Below are 18,213 nucleotides of genomic sequence, written 5' to 3' on the forward strand. Positions count from 1 at the left end.
TACATCTGGCTCCTGGGATGGCTGGATACCAAAATTAAATAATGTGATGAGGAATCAATCTCTCTCTCTCTCTCTCTCTCTCTCTCTCTCTGTCTCTCTCTCTCTCCTCCCCATCACCCCCCACCACCATTTTAGGAAGGAAATAATTAGCATCAGCCTTTGATTCAACATTGTACTATGCTGCCTTTATTCTCAGACGGGCTATGGCAATGGCCACCAGCCCCTCCAGGCTTTCCTTCCACCAGGTCAGCAACCCCAGCAGAAGAAGAGCAGCCCTTTCTGGACCAAGAATCACATCCTCACCCCTGAACCAGTCCCTGCGGTCAAACAGAGAATCAGGGCTCTGCTTGGCCAGGGCTGGGTCACCTGCTCACCAGTGAAGCCAGTGGGAAGTCATCCCCACTGAAGCATGCAGATCAAATATGGGGAGTGGTCCCCCAAGAAAAATGGAGGTGCTGTTGCTGGAAGAAGAAGGAGTGGGTGCTGGGCAGGGAAAAACTACAGATACCATCTGCTCCCACATTTCCTCAAAGCTGCTGCCAAGTCCTCACCTCTGGCCTGGAGGAGCCCTATATCCTCTGAGGCTCCATGCTGGCCATTCCGCCACTCAGGGACACCGAAGCCAAGCCTACACCTTTCCCCAGAGCCAGTGGCATCTCCTGACTGCCCTACAGCACCGCCTGGACACAACGTTATAGTTTTGTCCTTCCATTCACCTCCACATCCCATCAGGTGCCAAATTCTACAGATTTGGCCTCTCCAAAGCTGCTCCTACCCACCCCACCCCTCTTTTTTGCAAAGCCTTGGGGACCCCCACGTACTTCTCAGACCTACTGCCCATTTGGTCTCAGAGCCTCTGCTGCCAGATCTGGTGTCCTCAAGCACAGCCAAGATCAGCTTCCTCTGCTCAAATACTCTCAGTTGCTCCCTATTGCCCAAAACTTAACTCCCACCTTCTCAGCATGGCATGCACAGACTTCCCCACAGGACCCTCTACTTCTGCAGCCTTCCTGCTCCTGCTCCTTGCAACCGCTCCACACCCCTGGCAATCAGCCACCTCAAGCCGCTCCACCAGCTACCACCACTTGGCCCTCCCCACTGCCAGGAATCTTTGTCTCTACCACACTCCACCCCATGATCTCATGTGGTGGGATTCTCCCCACCGCACAGGCTGGAGGGTCAAATACAAGCTCCAACACTTACCCGCCGTGAGTCCTTGGACAAGTACTTTGGCCTCTCAGATTTGTCACACTGTCAAAAGACAATGATACCTAACCGGATTGTAGTGAAAAATACATTGATCTCCACAAAGCCCCCTTCATAGAGCCTAGCACCTGGTGGGGGCTCTGTTAAGGGTGACTTCATACTACCAGCCACCTGCCTTCAAGGCCCAGGCCATCCCCCACCCCCCATCAAGACTGCCTTTGTACTTGGATTCTGCTTTCTAATGCAGCTGACCACCTGTCCTTCCCCCAGCCAGGCTGGAAAGCCCTCAAGGGGAAGAGCGGTATCTCTGATCTTTGCAGTCCTGAAGTACCTTGCCCAGCAGCATATACTCAGGAGGTCCTGAATCACACCCGTTCAACTGACTCCAACTTTGCGCATCCCAAAGCACCCCTGCTCATTAGTTGGTCGTTGGTTCACTAGACAGAGATAACAGGAAGGCAGCCTCCACCGGGCACGTCCCTGGTCACAGCATTCCAGACAGAGTTTCTCTTCATCAGCTCCCCAGCTTGTCAAACAAGGATCAAAGTGCTCACCTCCCATCAACTGTCATTTTATTACAAAATAAAGTGCACGATGGTGGTTACTGTTAAGGCAAACACACAGCACCTGCATACCCAGAAAAGCCCAGCCCGGCAAGCTGAGTGCCCTGGAGGGCTTTTGATAGCTCCAACCTTGTGCAGGGCACTGGGAAGGGTCCTGTCCTTCCTCGAAGACTTCATTCTTGCCTCTCACTCCTCAAGCCTAACAATAAAGGAATGTGTTCACACTTGAAAGACAAAGATGTGTCACCACCTAGCAGAATCAGCAAAAAAAATGTGCTAGATGCACTAAGACATGTGTTCACACAGCCAAACTAGTCAGTCAAGAAACGGGTCCAAGAAGAGATTTCAAGAACCACTGGAGTAACACAGCTGGAATAATCTTATGACTGCCCGTGGAGAAATGCTAAGGAGAACAGCCCTGCTGAGATCCAGAAGACTTGGCACGTTTACTTTTTCTAAGGATTTTTTTCTGTATGGTCCCATCAAGTGGCCTTACACTTACAAGGCACAAATTGTCATTTCTCCTCCCCAAATGGGAATATCTTTGTTCTTCTAATTATAAGTGTAATTCATGTTCATCGTACAAAATCCAGGGTTTCCTAACTCCTGCTCACTATGCCATGATCATCTCTCCGTGTCAGTAAGAATAAATCTCCATAATTCTTAATGAGTCCTTTATTTGAATATGCCAGGATTCACTGAATCAATCCTCTACTAATGGTCACTGAAACTCTTCCTAATTTCTCTCCACTGAACAACCTCCTGCATATCATTTGTATGCTGATTTTTCCTTAAGATAAAATCTTAGAAATGGAATTTCAAGGTCAAGGGTTATACGATTTTAAGCCTTTTGATGTCTATATTGTCAGACTGTCCTTGAGAAAGACTATTACACTCCTACCAGCAATGGGAGCGCAATGTTTGAAAGAACCTATTTACCTCTACTTTTCTAATGAGGCATTATCCATGTTTTAAATTTTTGCCAAACTAGATTCTGCCTCTGCCTCATTTGATTACTAATGAGATCAAGCATTTTTTCATGTATAATAGATCCTTACATTCTACCCGTCTGACCAGTTACCTTTTTTTTCCCCTAGAAGCTACCTCCCCACTGACTACCTCCATCCTCTCTGGCTATATACAACAGGAGCTACCATGTTCTTATACGACTTCTCCCCTATGGCCTGCAACCTAAGTTGATTGTTCCAGAGTGGTCCACTGACACAGATAGGCCAATCAGAGTCATTTCCTAGGATTTTTCAAATCAGAATTGGAAATGGAAATGTCTGCTTCTGTCCACTGGTGGAAGCTGTAAGATGTGAAGTCAGGACATGTTTTCCACCATATGAAGAAAGCGGTGAGAAACCACGAATCTGGGAGATGGAGAGATGCAGAAGAGAGAGATGAGTATCGTGAAAGTTCAAGCTCCAGTTTACAGGGGTTCCCAGGCAAGCTGGTCTTAATGTTCCCACCCTTCCTTTGAAATGCAAGACACCCCAGTATCCTCCCAGGAGAGCTCTCACTTGTCTATACTACTTCAATTGAATTTCCATCACCTGCAACCAAGACTCCTACTTAATATATCTTGTCTACTAGCTATTTCTTCTTCTGTGAATTACCTCCTCATGTCCTTTGCTCATTTTTCTACTGGATATTTCCTTCTTTGGATTGAGTTTTGTAAGAGTATCTTTTATATTAAAACTATTTTCCCAGCTTGTCACTTGACCTTTAGCTTTTGTTATGATCTCATTTGTCACAGAGAATTTTTTTGCACTGTCAAGTTGCACCCCAAATCTATAAGAAATATTCATCTACATTTTCTTATAAAATGTTTAGTTTCATTTTTTTAATCTAAATCTTCAATGCATCTATAATTTATCTTAATTAATACAAGGTAGGAATCTAACATTATGCCATTCCCAATAATTAATTAGCTAGTTATCTCAACACCATTTCCTGAATAAGCCATTCTTTTCACATCAATTTGAAATGCTTCCATTATTATATAGTAAATTTTCACATACACTTGGGTCTGCATCTGGGCTTTCTGTTTTGTTTATATTCTTTATTTGGTCTCTATGATCAGTAAGGTATTATCCCCGTGCAATGATAAACATAGAGAGGCTAAGAATTTACTAGCATCAGGCAAGTTAGCAACAAAGCTAGGACAGAACCTAAATCACCAGTCTCTACCTTTTGCCGCTTTCAGCTGTAGAAAAATTAAGCAGAAGAGAGCCGGCAGTCCTCTCGGCATTACCCTAGACCCGTGAAACCTGTCCATCAACCATCAAGATAAGGTGGACATCCTGATCAAATGTTGCAGGAGAATGAAGAAGTGCGTGAGGATTTGCCAGAAGCCCACAAGAGTGGTTGGCAGTGCCCACACCCCTCTCCAACCTCTTGCTCTGTCCGTAACAACAGTGTCCCCAAACACAAGCCTTGAAAAGTAGGTGCTGCCTATCAATCTCTGACTCCTTGTGGGATGTCTTCAAGTCTACATGGCAATGTTTCCATCACTCATGTCCAGATGGAAAATTCTTACATTTTCTCAACAATATTTATTAATTATTTTCTTTGGCCAGGCAGAGTACTGTGTATTTTTAAACTTTCCAGGAAGACTGTTTATTAAGATAATATAATGTAGAACAATCAAACTATCTATTTTTGACTTTTTATTTTGCTCTCTATAATCCGCTAAAGAAAATACTAGAATCATGCAATTGCCTTTCTTGGATTGCACGCATCATTAGCGGTGGGTTTTGGTTTTTGTTTGTTTGTTTGTTTTTCTGTTTGTTTCTATTACACATGTAACCCCTCTGGGCTCTAATTCTTTCCTTGGGGGTAATTTTCATTTTAACGTGTAATGCCTGCTCTTCAAATCAACATCAAATTTTATTATGAAGAACCCACCCGCAGATGAATTATTATCAGTGGAAAATACACCACGACATTCCCAAGATTTGAAGGATAAAAAGAGCCCAAGAGATCACCTGGGCCAAGATGTACATTTTTACAGCTCAGGAAAGCTTGGCTAAGAGAGGTGCCACACAGGTTGTCGGTGGCTCTGCTCCCTTTTCCTTCAAAGTTTTCACAGAGCCCTTGGTAGAACTTTCAGTGGGAATTGAAACACCATAGCTTGCTGCACATAACAGCAAGAGAAGATACCACATCACCCTGACAATGTAAAAAGCAGGTGACTTGATCCCACTTCTGGTAGGTTATTAAACCTTGAGCTTTGCCAGATGTTAACATCACCACCACTCCCGCCTGCTAACAGATTCCGACCCTAGGCTGATTGTGTCTGTTCCCTGACTGTGATGCACGATGAAAGCATGGCCTGGGAATCTGGAGACCAGGACTCTTGTTCTGTTTTTGCTTTTTTTAGAGACAGGGTCACTGTGCTGCCCAGGCTGGAGTGCAGCGGCTATTCACAGGCATGATCATAGCTCACTGCAACCTTGAACTCCTGGGCTCAAGCTATCCTCTTGCCTCAGCCTCCCAAGTAGCTGGGACTACGAGGTGCACACCACCATGCCTGGCTCAGGATTCTGGTTTGAGTTCTAGAGTGGGCATCTCAGCTGTCTTCTAATATTAGAAGGGCCCCCTCAGCAACGAGTACATTTATTTTGGATATCTCCAAAGAGCAGAACCAGGACCTAATGAGTTAACACTGCACTGGACTTACTTGAACTTGACAGGCAGACTTGGGTTTACCTTTTGCATCTGGTGAGGCCCAGGGAGCTACAGAGAAAGAGCCCTAGAGCCAGCCCTCAGGGAGTTGGTGATTACAAGGGTGAGGCAAGAAGCCTCTCTAATTTTTTTTTTTTTCAATCCAGTGCTTCAAAACAGGATGGGCTGCTTCGGAGAAGATACGAGTCCCCATCACTAAAACCATTTGAGTGAAGACAGAAACCAACTACCAGGGAAGCTGCAGAGCAAAGTCCTATTTGAGGTGCCTGGTTAGAGTCGTGTCTCTAAGATAATCTCAGAAGACACTCAGAAAACCAACTAGCTCTGATGTTCTACAAAGCAGCAGTTCCCACACGTGGCTCCCCTCGTCCTCAGAATCTCCCGGGAAGTTTGTCAATACGGGCTCTCCCATGAGCTTCTGATCAGTGCATCAGGGCAGGGTTTGTGTTACGGGTTTAACTGTGTTCCCTAAAGAAGATATGCTAAAGTGCTCACCCCCGGCACCTCAGAGTATGACTTTATTTGGAAATAAGATCTTTACAGAAGTGATCAAGTTAAAATAAGGTCATTGGGGTGGGCCCTGATCCAGTATGACTGGTGTCTTTATAAAAAGGGGAAATCTGGACACGGAGACAGATACACACAGAGGAAAGCCAGTGTGAAGGACACAGGGACAGCTATCTACAAGGCAAGGAGAGAGGCCTGGAGCAGATCCTTCTGTGGCACCTTCAGAGGGAGCAAGCCCTGCCTACACCTTGATTTTAGACTTCTGGCCTCCAGAACTGGGAGACAATACATTTCTGTTGTTCTAGGCTGCCTGCTTTGTGGTAGTTGGTTATGGTAGCTCTAGGAAACTCATACATCCTGGTCATCAGTATTATTAGAGCTACAGAGCTACCTTGGAGGGAAATCCAGGCAAGGGCCCCATCCTACTCTGGAGACTGTTTGTGTTCCGGCGTGGCCACCCACATGGGCTTCCTTCAGCCCTCAGAGCCCTTCTCTGCGGAAGGAAGGGGCTGGCTTCAGTGTGGGGAGCTCCTTCCTGCACTCTGAGATGTCAGAGTCCACAGCTATGTTCAGACTCATCATCCAATTAAGGGGTGGCCTTTCTCCATTTAGTCACTGTGCTGCTTCCGGGCAGCCGAGAACCACCAGAGTGTGCAAGATTACACATCTACGCACATTTCCAGGAAGAGAATGCCACTCTCTCGTCCAATAGTTATAAACTTGTTGAAGACCCTGGGCTTTGGACTATGCCCTCGTGCCAAGGTTATCTCAGAGGGAGGAAGGGCCAATGACTTGTGCATTGTACTGTTTCTATTGGTGCTTTCTATACTCAAAGTGGGAATCACTAAACCCTCATCCAGGTAAATCACATGCAAACCTTTAGTCAAAGTAGTTACCAATGGAACAACCACAGAATTCCACAGAGGAGATTACTGTACCAGATAAAAGACAGAAGCAAGAGACATTAGTAGAACTAATACCAGTACACACAGCACCTTTGGGAGGATTAGTAAAGATGCCTCTTCCTTAAGACACTATCTGACCCCTGTCCTGATACATTTGCAAACCTACTATCTCTATGGGAACAATATCTCTCTAGAGTTGTGCAATTTTTAACCAAACACAAAAGCCCTTAGACAAGGAAAATGGTGCAATGAGTTAGCACCAAGGAAGAAGGGGTGATCTTGGAAAACGTCTTCACCTCTCTGAGTTTGATTTCTTTTTTTCTCAAACTGGAATAATAATAACAAAAAGCAACTCCCAGGTCTACCCCACAGGGTTGTGGTGATGATCAAAAGTGAAAAATACAGGACCGCATTTACAAAGCTGTGGGCTTGTTTTCCGAGCCTGTAGGCTCTGCTCGATTTACACATGCAAAACCCCAGGGCAATAAAAAAGTCATGGACAAGTAAACTCTTTGACTGAACTCAATCTTGATTTCCCTACTCCAAGCTTTGAATGCCATAGAAAAGATGACTGATTGCTCAGAGGTGAGGGATGTTAAATCCCAAAGGTCTCAAAAATGTCACGTCACATGTATCATGCTCCTTTCTCATAAGAAAATCTACTCCGTACATCCCTAGGGTCACTTAACTCTATTTCAGAAATTATTACTATTCTTGCCAAAGGGGAGGGGGAATGTTATTAGGCAGATACTCCCGTAGGAAAAAAAAATTAAAAGTCTTTAAAATAAGTGCATAAAGATGACTATGTAATGAGTACAATATTCCTACACTGTTTATAATCCACTTGAAAATTGGAAAATCTAAATGACCCACTACAGGGGCTTGATAAAACCAGTTGAAGACAATCAAGTCACAGACCCCTTTAGAACCAGATAACCCCTAAGAGTCTGCTAGAAAACACCCAGCATTCCACTGAAACAACGTTCGGCTTCCAAAGTCTTTCACAATTTTTCCTGACACCCAACCATTTCGTGGGAAACTTTAAACACAGATATGGAAAAGCACTACAACCTACTGTTGACGGGAAACAGCTGCAGAACAGCATGTCTGCGAGGATCCCATTTGTGTAAAATTATACCTAGATGTTCACATGTGCACATATCACACAGATCTGGAAGAACATCCTCCTAAATACCGACGGCAATTATCCCTGAGTGGTGGGATCAGCAGCAGGGACAGCGGGAGGGGAGAGATTTTGAGCTCCTGATGCTTTGCGTCATCGTTAGGACTTTCCTTCACCAAGCAAGTAAGATCTGTGCAAATTTTTTAAAATATCAAAAATGAGATAGAATGACTCCTATCTATCTAACTGTGAGTCACAGCTGCACACTTGATTCATCTTTAAATGTCTCACATATGCTAGTACTGATGTTCCAAATGGCCGGCGAGATTGCCGGGACCGAGCAGAAGGAGTATCAGACATGGGGACTGAGGCTGGAGCTGAGTCCAGGCTCTGGAATTAGCAGGGTGCTCTAGCATAAGTTATTTACCTCTCTGAGCCTCAGATTCTTTATCTGCAAGAATGGAGAATTTAAAAACAATCACAGGATTGGAAAGATCAAATAAAATGATAGTCACTAAGGGCTTTACACCTTTTAAATTATTGTTTTAAAGAAGATGCCCATTGCCCACCCTACCCCCCTCTCAGAGCCAAGTACACAGTAAGTGCCAACTAAATACTGGGTTTACAGCACCAGGGAAGAGGCAGAAGCCAATCCTGGGCTATTCCCATCAGAATTCTGCTTCCATTGAACCTCCACGTTCTTATGTTCTAGGCAGATATTTAGAGCACACAGGCCCACCCTGGGCGACAGAAATTACAAGCAGACACAGGTTCACTTCTCAGCGCTTGCCCAAGAAGAACTCCACTTTGAACATGCCTCTCAAATCCTCTACCCACTCACGATCATTCCTGAAATGTTTTTAAGCTACCAAAAAGACTAGTGAGAATACCAGGGATCATGCTATAAAACAGTCACCCAATAGTTACCAAAGCGTAAACTAAGAAATATGCCCAAAGACTAACCTTCACCTTGGTAACCCATTGAACCATGCAAGGATATCCGGTTTTCTTTCCTTAATTTATACGTTGCCATATGTTATAGTGAATTAAACTTTAATTTTTAAAAATCCCTCTAATTGGATACTACTGATGGGACGACATCTGGGGCAAATATCTAGGCCCGGTGCATTCCATCCCAAGCAATGGTTAGTGGTTTGGAGAATGAGTGTGCGGCAGAATAACCAGTGGTTACTAATTATTATATATCACAGGGTTTGGCTTCATCCATAAAGCCCCATCATGTTGGCCTCTGCCTCTTCAGAGAGGATTACAGAATTGACTGTTTAGAAATTTTTCCTCCAAGTTAACAGACGTTTTCCTTGTCTTAATTGGATCCAGCCTCCCTGCCATGAGCAGAAAGGCAATTTTTCTTTAACGATGGCATCCTTCAGATGCCAGGTCATCGGCCATCCCTGGGTCTGGAGGGATTATTGTTTGGCTTCCTATTTTCTTTCCATTTGCTCAGGCTCATTCTAGTAGTGATGTGAAAAGCATGTGAAGATTGTGTCCTAAGCTACCTTCAATTTGGCCAAAAAAGGGATGAGTGTTATCAGCATGAAACATCTCCTCCGACTCACACAGAGCCTCAGTATTGGGGAGAACTGTTTGCCCTGAATGTTTGGTCTAGTGCAAATATTTATTTCTTCCAAAACAACTAAAACAAACCACTTCCAAATTAGGGGGGAGGGGGAATTTGCCAAACATTTTTCACAGTTAAGACAAACATTTGGAAAACATTTTCCAATTTGCCCTCTACCCTTAGTTAACCTTTCTTAACCATGTTGAATCATTTCCTAATTTACCATCTACTGTGACATCAAAGCCAATTTCTTGAGGATCTCACTTTCTCTGGAGTATCCCTTATCTGAATGCTTGGGACCAGAAGTGTTTTGGATTTAGGCTTTTTTCAGATTTTGGAATATTTGCATTATACTTACCAGTTGAGCATCCCAAATCTGAAAATCCAAAATCTGAAATGTTCCAATGATGATTTCCTTTGAGTGTCATGTAAGCATTCAAAAAGTTTTGGATTTTGGATTTTAGATTTTCAGATTAGGGACACTCAACATGTATAGTATCACTCATTCTAGAAATGTTTTTGAACACCTACTATGTTCCACGCACATACTTATCTGACATACACCCTCCCTGATCTGTGACTACAGGCTTAGTGGCATTACCCACGATAGCACCGGGCTTGAGAAAAGGTTGATGTTGAGACATCCTTTACCATTCAAGTTGACAGCCCAATTCTTTGTCTTCACTCCAATCCCTATTCTTCCTAGAGCTTGGAGTTCCTTCTCCAGGGATATTATCTGCACATCCCATCAGGCTTCCTGAGTGTATTGACAGACAACATTAAGACCAGGCAGAACATATTTCTGCATCAGCCATTTAAAGACGTTTTTCCTGGGCCATTTCTTGACCCTTCTCCAGCCTGTTTCCATTTCAGAAGTGGTGCTAAGACCCATGCCAGGATGGAATTCCATTTTCAAATGAAGTTTCACAAGACTTTTATCAGATATGCAGACCAATTACACTGGCTGAGTTCTCTCCATCCTGTAGTTGGGTAATTCTATCCTCACCCCTCCTTCCCTTCCTGAAGTGGTTAAGTTCAGAGCTACACCTTCTCTGCAGCAGCAGATCAAAGGCCTGACTTCCTGTTCCCTCATTATCAGGCAGTGACATCATGCTGCCTCCTTGCCAGTATCTCAAGTCTGACAGTGGAGCCCCAAGGCAGTCCACAGTTCTTAGAGACTGCCTTGCCTCACAGAGATCCTGGAAAAGTGAAGTTGATAAATCAACGCAAAACATACACACACGTGCAAACGCTCATACGGTTACCACTGGAAAATGGAAAGGGGGTTAACCCTTAGAGAGCTTTTCTGGGGGAAAGGGCCACTTCACATCCTCTCTTTGGGAGGGAAGGGACATGCCCTGCAATCTGGCAGAGGAATCCTTCCCACCTCCCCTACTCCAGCCCCCTCCTTTTTTATTAAGTAAAGAAAGCTGCAGAGTCCTGAGCATATACTTAAGGTGCCACCGTCAGGCAGAGGTACCTGAGGGCAAGGGTCTCCTAAGAGTAGCAAGCACCCAAGGAAGGAGGGTGTGGGGCAGACGTGACCTGCATGTGGTAAGCCAGCGCCAGCAGAATTGGCAAGCCCACTGCCCCCCTCTTGGCTCTGCTGTCAATGATGTGGCCCGCACCTAAACTCCTGTCACCGTCCCTACCATCACCACCCATCTGGTTTAAAACCCTGTCCCTTAGGGGCAAATCCTTGGCCACTAGCCCTGCTAAAAGGAAGAAGAAAAACAAGAGGCTGATCTTGCTCATTTGTGGTGTTGGTACGAGGGGCACAGGCAGAGGGAGAATACAGGTAAGGAGGTTCCAGAAAGGAGCATAAGTGTGTATGTGTGTGTTTATGCACGTACAGGCATTTATGTATAGGATGTATACTACCCACCCTCTCCTCAATCACAGATCCATGTGAGTTGATACACAGCTCTAATAGAAACACCCAATTCAAGGATTCACCTATCAGTCATTCACAACCTAGTAGGTATTACGTTACCCAACTGCACTCAAATCGGCACTTAGCTGAAATCAGGATCTGAGAGGGAAATTATGTTCCCTGCTTGCCCCTTTTTCTGGGGAATCTGACAGAGAACCTCTTTCTCTTCCACAATTACAACCTCATGGACATTTACAGTTAAAAACTGTACCACCCTGAGAAATGAGTTTTTTTTTTTTTTGGCTTATGTTATTACGGGGGGAAGAAAGATTTACTTTAGAACATGAAAGCACTTTGGAAGGTAGAGAAGATCTGCCTGCAATTGCTCCCCAAAAGTCCACAGCTCAAGTGACCCTGGACAAGTGACTCCCTTTCTTTTAGCTCGGTGTCCCCATCTGTTAAACGAGGGCTAATCTCTCTTCTAGAAATGGAAGACAGGGCAGTAGACTGACTGAGAAGGCCCGGGGCAGACAAGGTATTGGTGGCCCTGTGGCCTCTGTCACTTCAGGACAGAGGAATGTACTTATCTGTTTATCTTAGCTCCTTTTGCTTTCTGCACAAGCTGCAGAAGTTGTCCTTTGGGGTCATTTCACCGTTGCCCTTTTAAAAAAGTATTGATACTCCACAGATTACAAGTTCCTAGAGACACAGCAGGCCCTATCAAAATCGGCCTAATTTATTCCTGCCTTCTGTCAGGAGGATGTCACCAGGTGACTCTTTGGTACAACTTCAAATAGAGTCCCTTGCTTCAGACACCACAGTACAAGCGACTGTTTTATTGTTTCAAGTGCTAGGGTTACAGATGTGAGCCACCACTCCCAGCTCACCTGCATCTTTCAACCCATCTCTCGCTGCATTTATCCAAGGCTGACATCCAAAATGTCATCTCTGCACAGGGTCCCTCAACAACCACATGGCAAACAAATGAATACATGAATTTTAACCTTGCAAGAATTTCAGAAGACAATTCAAGAATGGTTTCTTCGAATTGAGAAATGGGGGTGGGGGAGGGTCCAGTCAGGAAGTAACTGCTTTTTCTTTAAAAAGTAGCATGATTTATACAAAATGGAATGCTTCCTCCAGTGTGTGAATAGTAGTAAAGGAACAACTTTGTCTTTGCCCTCCCAAAATAAATCTTTTTAACATTTAAAATATTTTTAAACAAAATTTTCTACCGAAATACAACAAGATATGTTTTAAAGTAGAAATCATCCCTATTATTTAAGATCATAATCCATTTTAATCATTTAAAAATCACATCTTAAAGCTCTTTGTCTTCACTATTCTATTTTGATGTGAGGTGTGGGGGCTTAGGGTAGTATGACTGAAGGCATTCCTAATTTTTTTCTCAATGTGTCAACTGTTGGTAGTCACTTTCTATTGTTTTTTCAAGTTTCACCTCTGAGTTGTATGATCTATGGCAATGACACCTTTTTGTAACTGTAAGACTTTTTTAGTTCAAAAATAAAATACAAAATTTCAAAAATGTCTAGATATTATAATACTTTATCTTGGGCCACAAATATTAACTTTAAATACTGCCTGCAGTCCTGGATGGTTTCATAAAAACATTGAAAGTTCCCAGGTATGGGTTGCATAGCCCTTGGTAAAGGTGAATTTGGTTATATATTGAGCCCGTTTCTGAAATTCACTTGGGCATCTTGCAGTCTTCAGCCCAGACCCAAGGGGTGTCATTTAGCAAGCCACTACGAGAGTTACAGCTTCTGAAGACATAATTTAAACAAAGATTAGTTTGGGCACTGGAAGAATCAAGCTCTTTGGAGGTTAAAATCTGAGAGGAAGCAGCTAAGCTACTGAAAGATGAGAGTCGTGTGGGCATTTATCTGATGACTTTTTTTAAGGCCGCCAGATTAACTACAATCATCATTTGAAATCTTTCTTTAAGAAAGCGAGGCCTTCTGAAAACATTGCTTTTGGTTTCGCTCCCTTCAAGCTGTCAGCACTGAAAAGGAAACTTACAAAAAATGAAAGGCAGTTTCATTTAACGGAATTGTGTTTAACAGGCCAGCCTGCTTTTTACACGCTGAGCTGCCTTCACCAGGATGAAAGCTGTTGCTCTTCTGTACGCTAAGATTGAAGGGAGAAGCTACAGGGTGGAGTAAATATGCCTCCTCCTAGCCTTAAGAGGGCTTTGAGCTTCAGAGACATTCCGATGTTCTCATAACTTAATACACGGATGTTTCCGTTTTGTCATCAGAACTAGCGGTGCAGGGGAAAGAGGTCGGGAGCCGGGTGGGGGGTCACAGGCGTTCAGCTCTGCTGTGGAATGCTGAGTCTGTACAAGGCAGGGTCTGCCCAGCACAGGGCTGGGTGCCGATTCACTCCTCCTCCTGCCCTTCCTAATCTCTCCCAGCTTCATCTTTACCCCTAATCTTGATCATCAGGAAGATCCAGGCCAACAAGTCACAGAGTTATCTGAGAAAATGGTTCTTGGATATTCCGCTTTTCAGCAATTGTGACAAATGGCAAAGTTATTATGTTCCTGTAGTCAATTCCTGTATCAGGCTCAGGAAAATGTGATCAATACTCCTTCAGACGTCTTTATTGATCAGGATATGGCCATTGCCTGCCTGTAAAGGAAAGGTGGGCCCTCACAAAATTTTTTCTCACCACTACTCACTCAGAAGTGAGGTAACAGATCTAGAATATGAGAAAAACACAAAAAACCTTTACCGCAACAGTAAAACCAAAAAGAAACACACAAAAAGCATTCTGCAAACACTCTGTCTCACTATTATTTCAACACTAGCTCGCTTGCCAATTTTCTGAGATTCTGAAATGTAAATAGAGTTATTCTGGGTCTCTTTTTCATTAAATGCTTAATCACTTAGCTCATTTCCATAAATTGGCATGAATTCAGTCTCCCTTCTTTCTTTTTTCCTTAACCACTTTTTAGGTGAGTAATCTAAAGTTCCTAAGAATGATCAAGTTGATGTTTTCTCATGAGACCAGGACAAATAAACAGCCCGCAAAATACATTTCGGTGGTTTAAAATTTTGAACCCAGATCTCTATCTTTTCTTATTTCAAAACGATTGTCACAAGGGTGTGACTTGCTTGCTATATTTTCTAATTACTGATAATGAATCATTTTTACTCTAATCTACTTATAGGTTTACTATTTTATTGCTACATTAACATTTGCCACTTTATATATACCTTATTATGGCAAGAATTTGAATGCACGATGAATTAGAAGCCGTCTGCATTTAAGAATGCACAATAATAACAAAGGATAGGCCCCAGTGTTACCCAACAACACGGTGAGCTACAAATTTCTTTACAGCATTTGCAAAGTGTGTCTGTCTTTCTTCAAGGTCTGTTTCTCTATTGTTTGGGACAAATGTGACTTTTGCTTGAAAGTCACATTTTAAATTGTTTACAATGTATTTTGTTAAGTGAAGTAAATTAAATTTCACATTCACCAATTATATTTCTCATCTGTAACCGGTCACAAAAATCTTTAAGTAAAAAGTGTTTTTAAATGTTTTAAACTCAGATTTTTCTCATGTCCTATAAATTTTATGTTAGATGTTTCACTAAACTGATTGAAACTTTCATTTCTGAATACTTGGATAAAATGGTTATTTGGAGAATTACTCAATTTAATAGAATGAATTCAAGTATATGAGAACTGAGAAGAGAAAAATAAATTGCTTTAATCTCTAAAAGCTTCCACACTCATTAGGATACATGGGCTCAAATCTTTAATAAAAGCCCAGCCAAAAGAAAGTGAAAGCACTTAATATCATGGATTTTTCTCTCAGCATAAAGAGGAAAGAGGGGGAGAAATGCAAATCTTAAAATGAAGTTTCCACGTAAATGATTAATATTTCTCGAAGGCCCTCTCCATTTCAAAGGCATCATCAAGAGCTATTTTCTCACCATGAGATGACTACCAAACCCTTGCAGCGAGACTGAAAAAGACTTTAAAAGGAAAAAAGCAAAAGGCACATTCTTGAGCACTTTTAATCACTGTAATTCTGCCCCAATGGGAGTCGGTCACTTCACATAAGCTTCCAGCCTGCAGCTCTCTTCCCTAAAGCTCTGAAAAAAAAAACCCCAATTTGTTAGCCTGACAAAATAAAAATGTCAGAAAGTAAATTCATTTTGGTGAAAAAAACTGGGGAGAACAATTGGAGGAGGGGGAGTGGAACTGGTATCACTTTCCCCACTCTAAGCAAAACATTACAAAAGAAGCAACCAAATGCTGAAGGAAGAAAAAAGCATCTCTCAGGCAAACAAATGTCTACAGCACCAAATCTGGAGAGGAGATTCCCTGGGCAACAGGAGGAACCAGCGAAACTGGCAAGGCCTCCAGTACCATCATATCCAGTGATTTCTCAAAAAATAATTTCAGAATAGAGGGAGGGTGAAAACTTTCCCAGCCCCTGAGCCCTGAGATGTACAACTGTGTCCCACCACTAGGTGGCTGGCTGCAAAGGCTGCAAGAGGGGGCTGTTTTCTCTTCTTCCCCTCCAGAAACACTGCCCAGCCTAGAGGAGAGCCCACCAGCCCTCACCTTGATTCAGTTCACTAAAAATGTCAGGATAGGGGGAAAAAAATAATTCAGACCTTAGAACCTGAGATCACTGAGTAACAAGCCTCTCCTAAAAATCCGTTCACACCAGAGCTGAGCAATGGGGAAGTTGCAAGGGGAGATGAACCTGCGTATTTTATACTCTGCTGGGGTTTTCAAAACACTGGCTCCCTTTGGGGCTTTCAAAGCAAACCTTCTGGGTGGCTGCTTTAGAGTGACAAGTAACCATGAAAGTAGGATGTGAATGTCAGGTTGAGTTGCTGAAAGCCAGCCCAAGGTGGGCTGTGTATCACCTACCCGAGCAGTGCATACGGAACCACAAGGTGATGGAACAGGCTGGACAAACATGAATCATTTTATTGCTGGCCAGAAATTCTTCCTTCATTCATCAAAGTGGGTGAATGAAAATATTAAGTAGGTAAGGCATTTTCGTCGGCTGCTCACTGAATATCCTTCTAAAGTCAAGTCCTTACTTAGTCTGCCTTCCACCCTGGGTATCAAATAAAGCCTCCTCCCATGAAAGGGAAAAACCTTTTCCCCTTTTATAAAAAGGCTGCACACCAGAACTCAAATCTTGGCAAAAAGGATGTTACATAAATTCCAGGTATTTCTAAATATATACGTTTACACGCACACAATACAATCACTTCAGGAAGCATCTAACTTTCTGGGCCCCTTTTTTCTTTCTTTTTTTCATCTCAAGGAAGAGTCAAAATATGCATTTATAGGGTTTGACTTAGGATCTTACCCACTCCATTTGGATGATATTTCCTGCCAGCCAAATGCAGGAAATCTAATGATTTGCATCCAAAACACATCTAAGCACCAGCACACTTATATTTCTTTTCTTAACTGAGCCAAAATAAAACCGTTTCAGTTATCACACTCCGTAGGGAAGAAAAAAAAAACTCTGAAATCCTGAATTATTTTCTAGGTGACTTGATTATTTGATTACTCTATGAGCAGCCTAATTCCTCAACATCTTACTTTGCCTTAAAAAGGCTTCCTTCCACACAACGGGATTCCCCTAAGAAACATCCCAGCGGATGGTTTCCAGCAATAGTCTGTATCAACTCAGCCTGCGCAAAGACTTTGCTTCTGCTAATTCCACCCCCGAGCCCCCAACACACACACCAATTCACACTCAAAGAACCATCCCGGGCCGACCGGGAAAGCTATTTTATTTGCGTGTTTGCCCGTCTCTCCCTGAATGAATGCTTTTCCAACTGACCTTTCAACAGCTGCCGAGATGGCACGATCTGTAGGGTTAGAACTGGAAACTAGGGGATATTTAAGCATCCTAATGCCCGCAACCTTCTCTGCCCAAGTGCAGATTCTCTGAGCCCAAGGGCAGGACCCCTGAAGGGTTTGCAGAGCAGCTCGCCGAAGTGTCCAGCTCGCGACCAACTCACTGACTGCGGGCATCCTGCACCGGCACAGCCCACACGCCGCCCGACACCGCACCCTGGCCCGCGGCGAACGCGCAAGGCACGCACCAGCCCTGCCTCTTACCTTCCCTGGCTTTCAGCAAGACCGTGTTGGCCACGATGTTTTCCAGCTCCATTGACAGTCGGCGGTCAGCGAGGGAGTCGGCCGGCGGGGCTGTCAGCGCCTGGGGTGCTGCCGCTGCTGCTGCCGCTGCTCGGGCTGCCGCCGCTGCTGCCGGAGCCGGGAGCGAGCAGCCCGCGGTGCTACCGCATTATCCCTGCTCCGAGCCCTCGGAGTTTTCCCCTCTGCAAAGAGGAGCCGCCGCCGCCGCTTCTTCCTCCCTCTGTGTCCCCCCTCCCCCCCTCCCTCAACAGTCTCCCCCCCACCCCCCACCCTCCGCGTGTCTCTGTCACTCCATTCTCCTCCCCTCCGGCTCCCTCAGATGCTTTAATGCCTCGGATGCTTCTGCCTCCCCTCCGTCCCTCCCGGGGGTGTGGTACTAGCAGGCCGGGCGGCCGCACTGCGCAGGCGCCGGCCGGGCCCCGCCTCCTGCCTCGGCGCTCGCGGCGCGGGGCTTGCTGGGATTTGCAGTCCGTCGGGCCACACCGGGCGGGGGTTGGGCTGCAGGCGCGTGGCCGCCGGAGCGCTCGACCCACCCGGGACGGCTCCGGCAGCGAAGGCGGGCACGGCTCGGTTGCCGGGCGAATCACAGGCGGCCC

General features: G+C 44.4%; 1 protein-coding gene across 1 annotated transcript in view; it reads right to left on the minus strand.

The window, feature by feature from the left end:
- GRK5 (G protein-coupled receptor kinase 5) overlaps nucleotides 1-17,872 on the minus strand; it is a 195,067-nt gene extending 177,195 nt beyond the window's left edge. The window contains exon 1 of the mRNA XM_012642435.1: nucleotides 17,579-17,872. Within this exon, the coding sequence (XP_012497889.1) occupies nucleotides 17,579-17,630 (52 nt within the window). The 5' untranslated portion in view covers nucleotides 17,631-17,872. The remainder of the gene's footprint in view (nucleotides 1-17,578) is intronic.
- Between the last annotated feature and the right edge of the window lie 341 nt (nucleotides 17,873-18,213).

The sequence above is a fragment of the Propithecus coquereli genome, unplaced genomic scaffold (genome assembly GCF_000956105.1).
Source record: "Propithecus coquereli isolate 6110/MARCELLA unplaced genomic scaffold, Pcoq_1.0 Scaffold179, whole genome shotgun sequence".
NCBI classification, from domain to species: domain Eukaryota; kingdom Metazoa; phylum Chordata; class Mammalia; order Primates; family Indriidae; genus Propithecus; species Propithecus coquereli.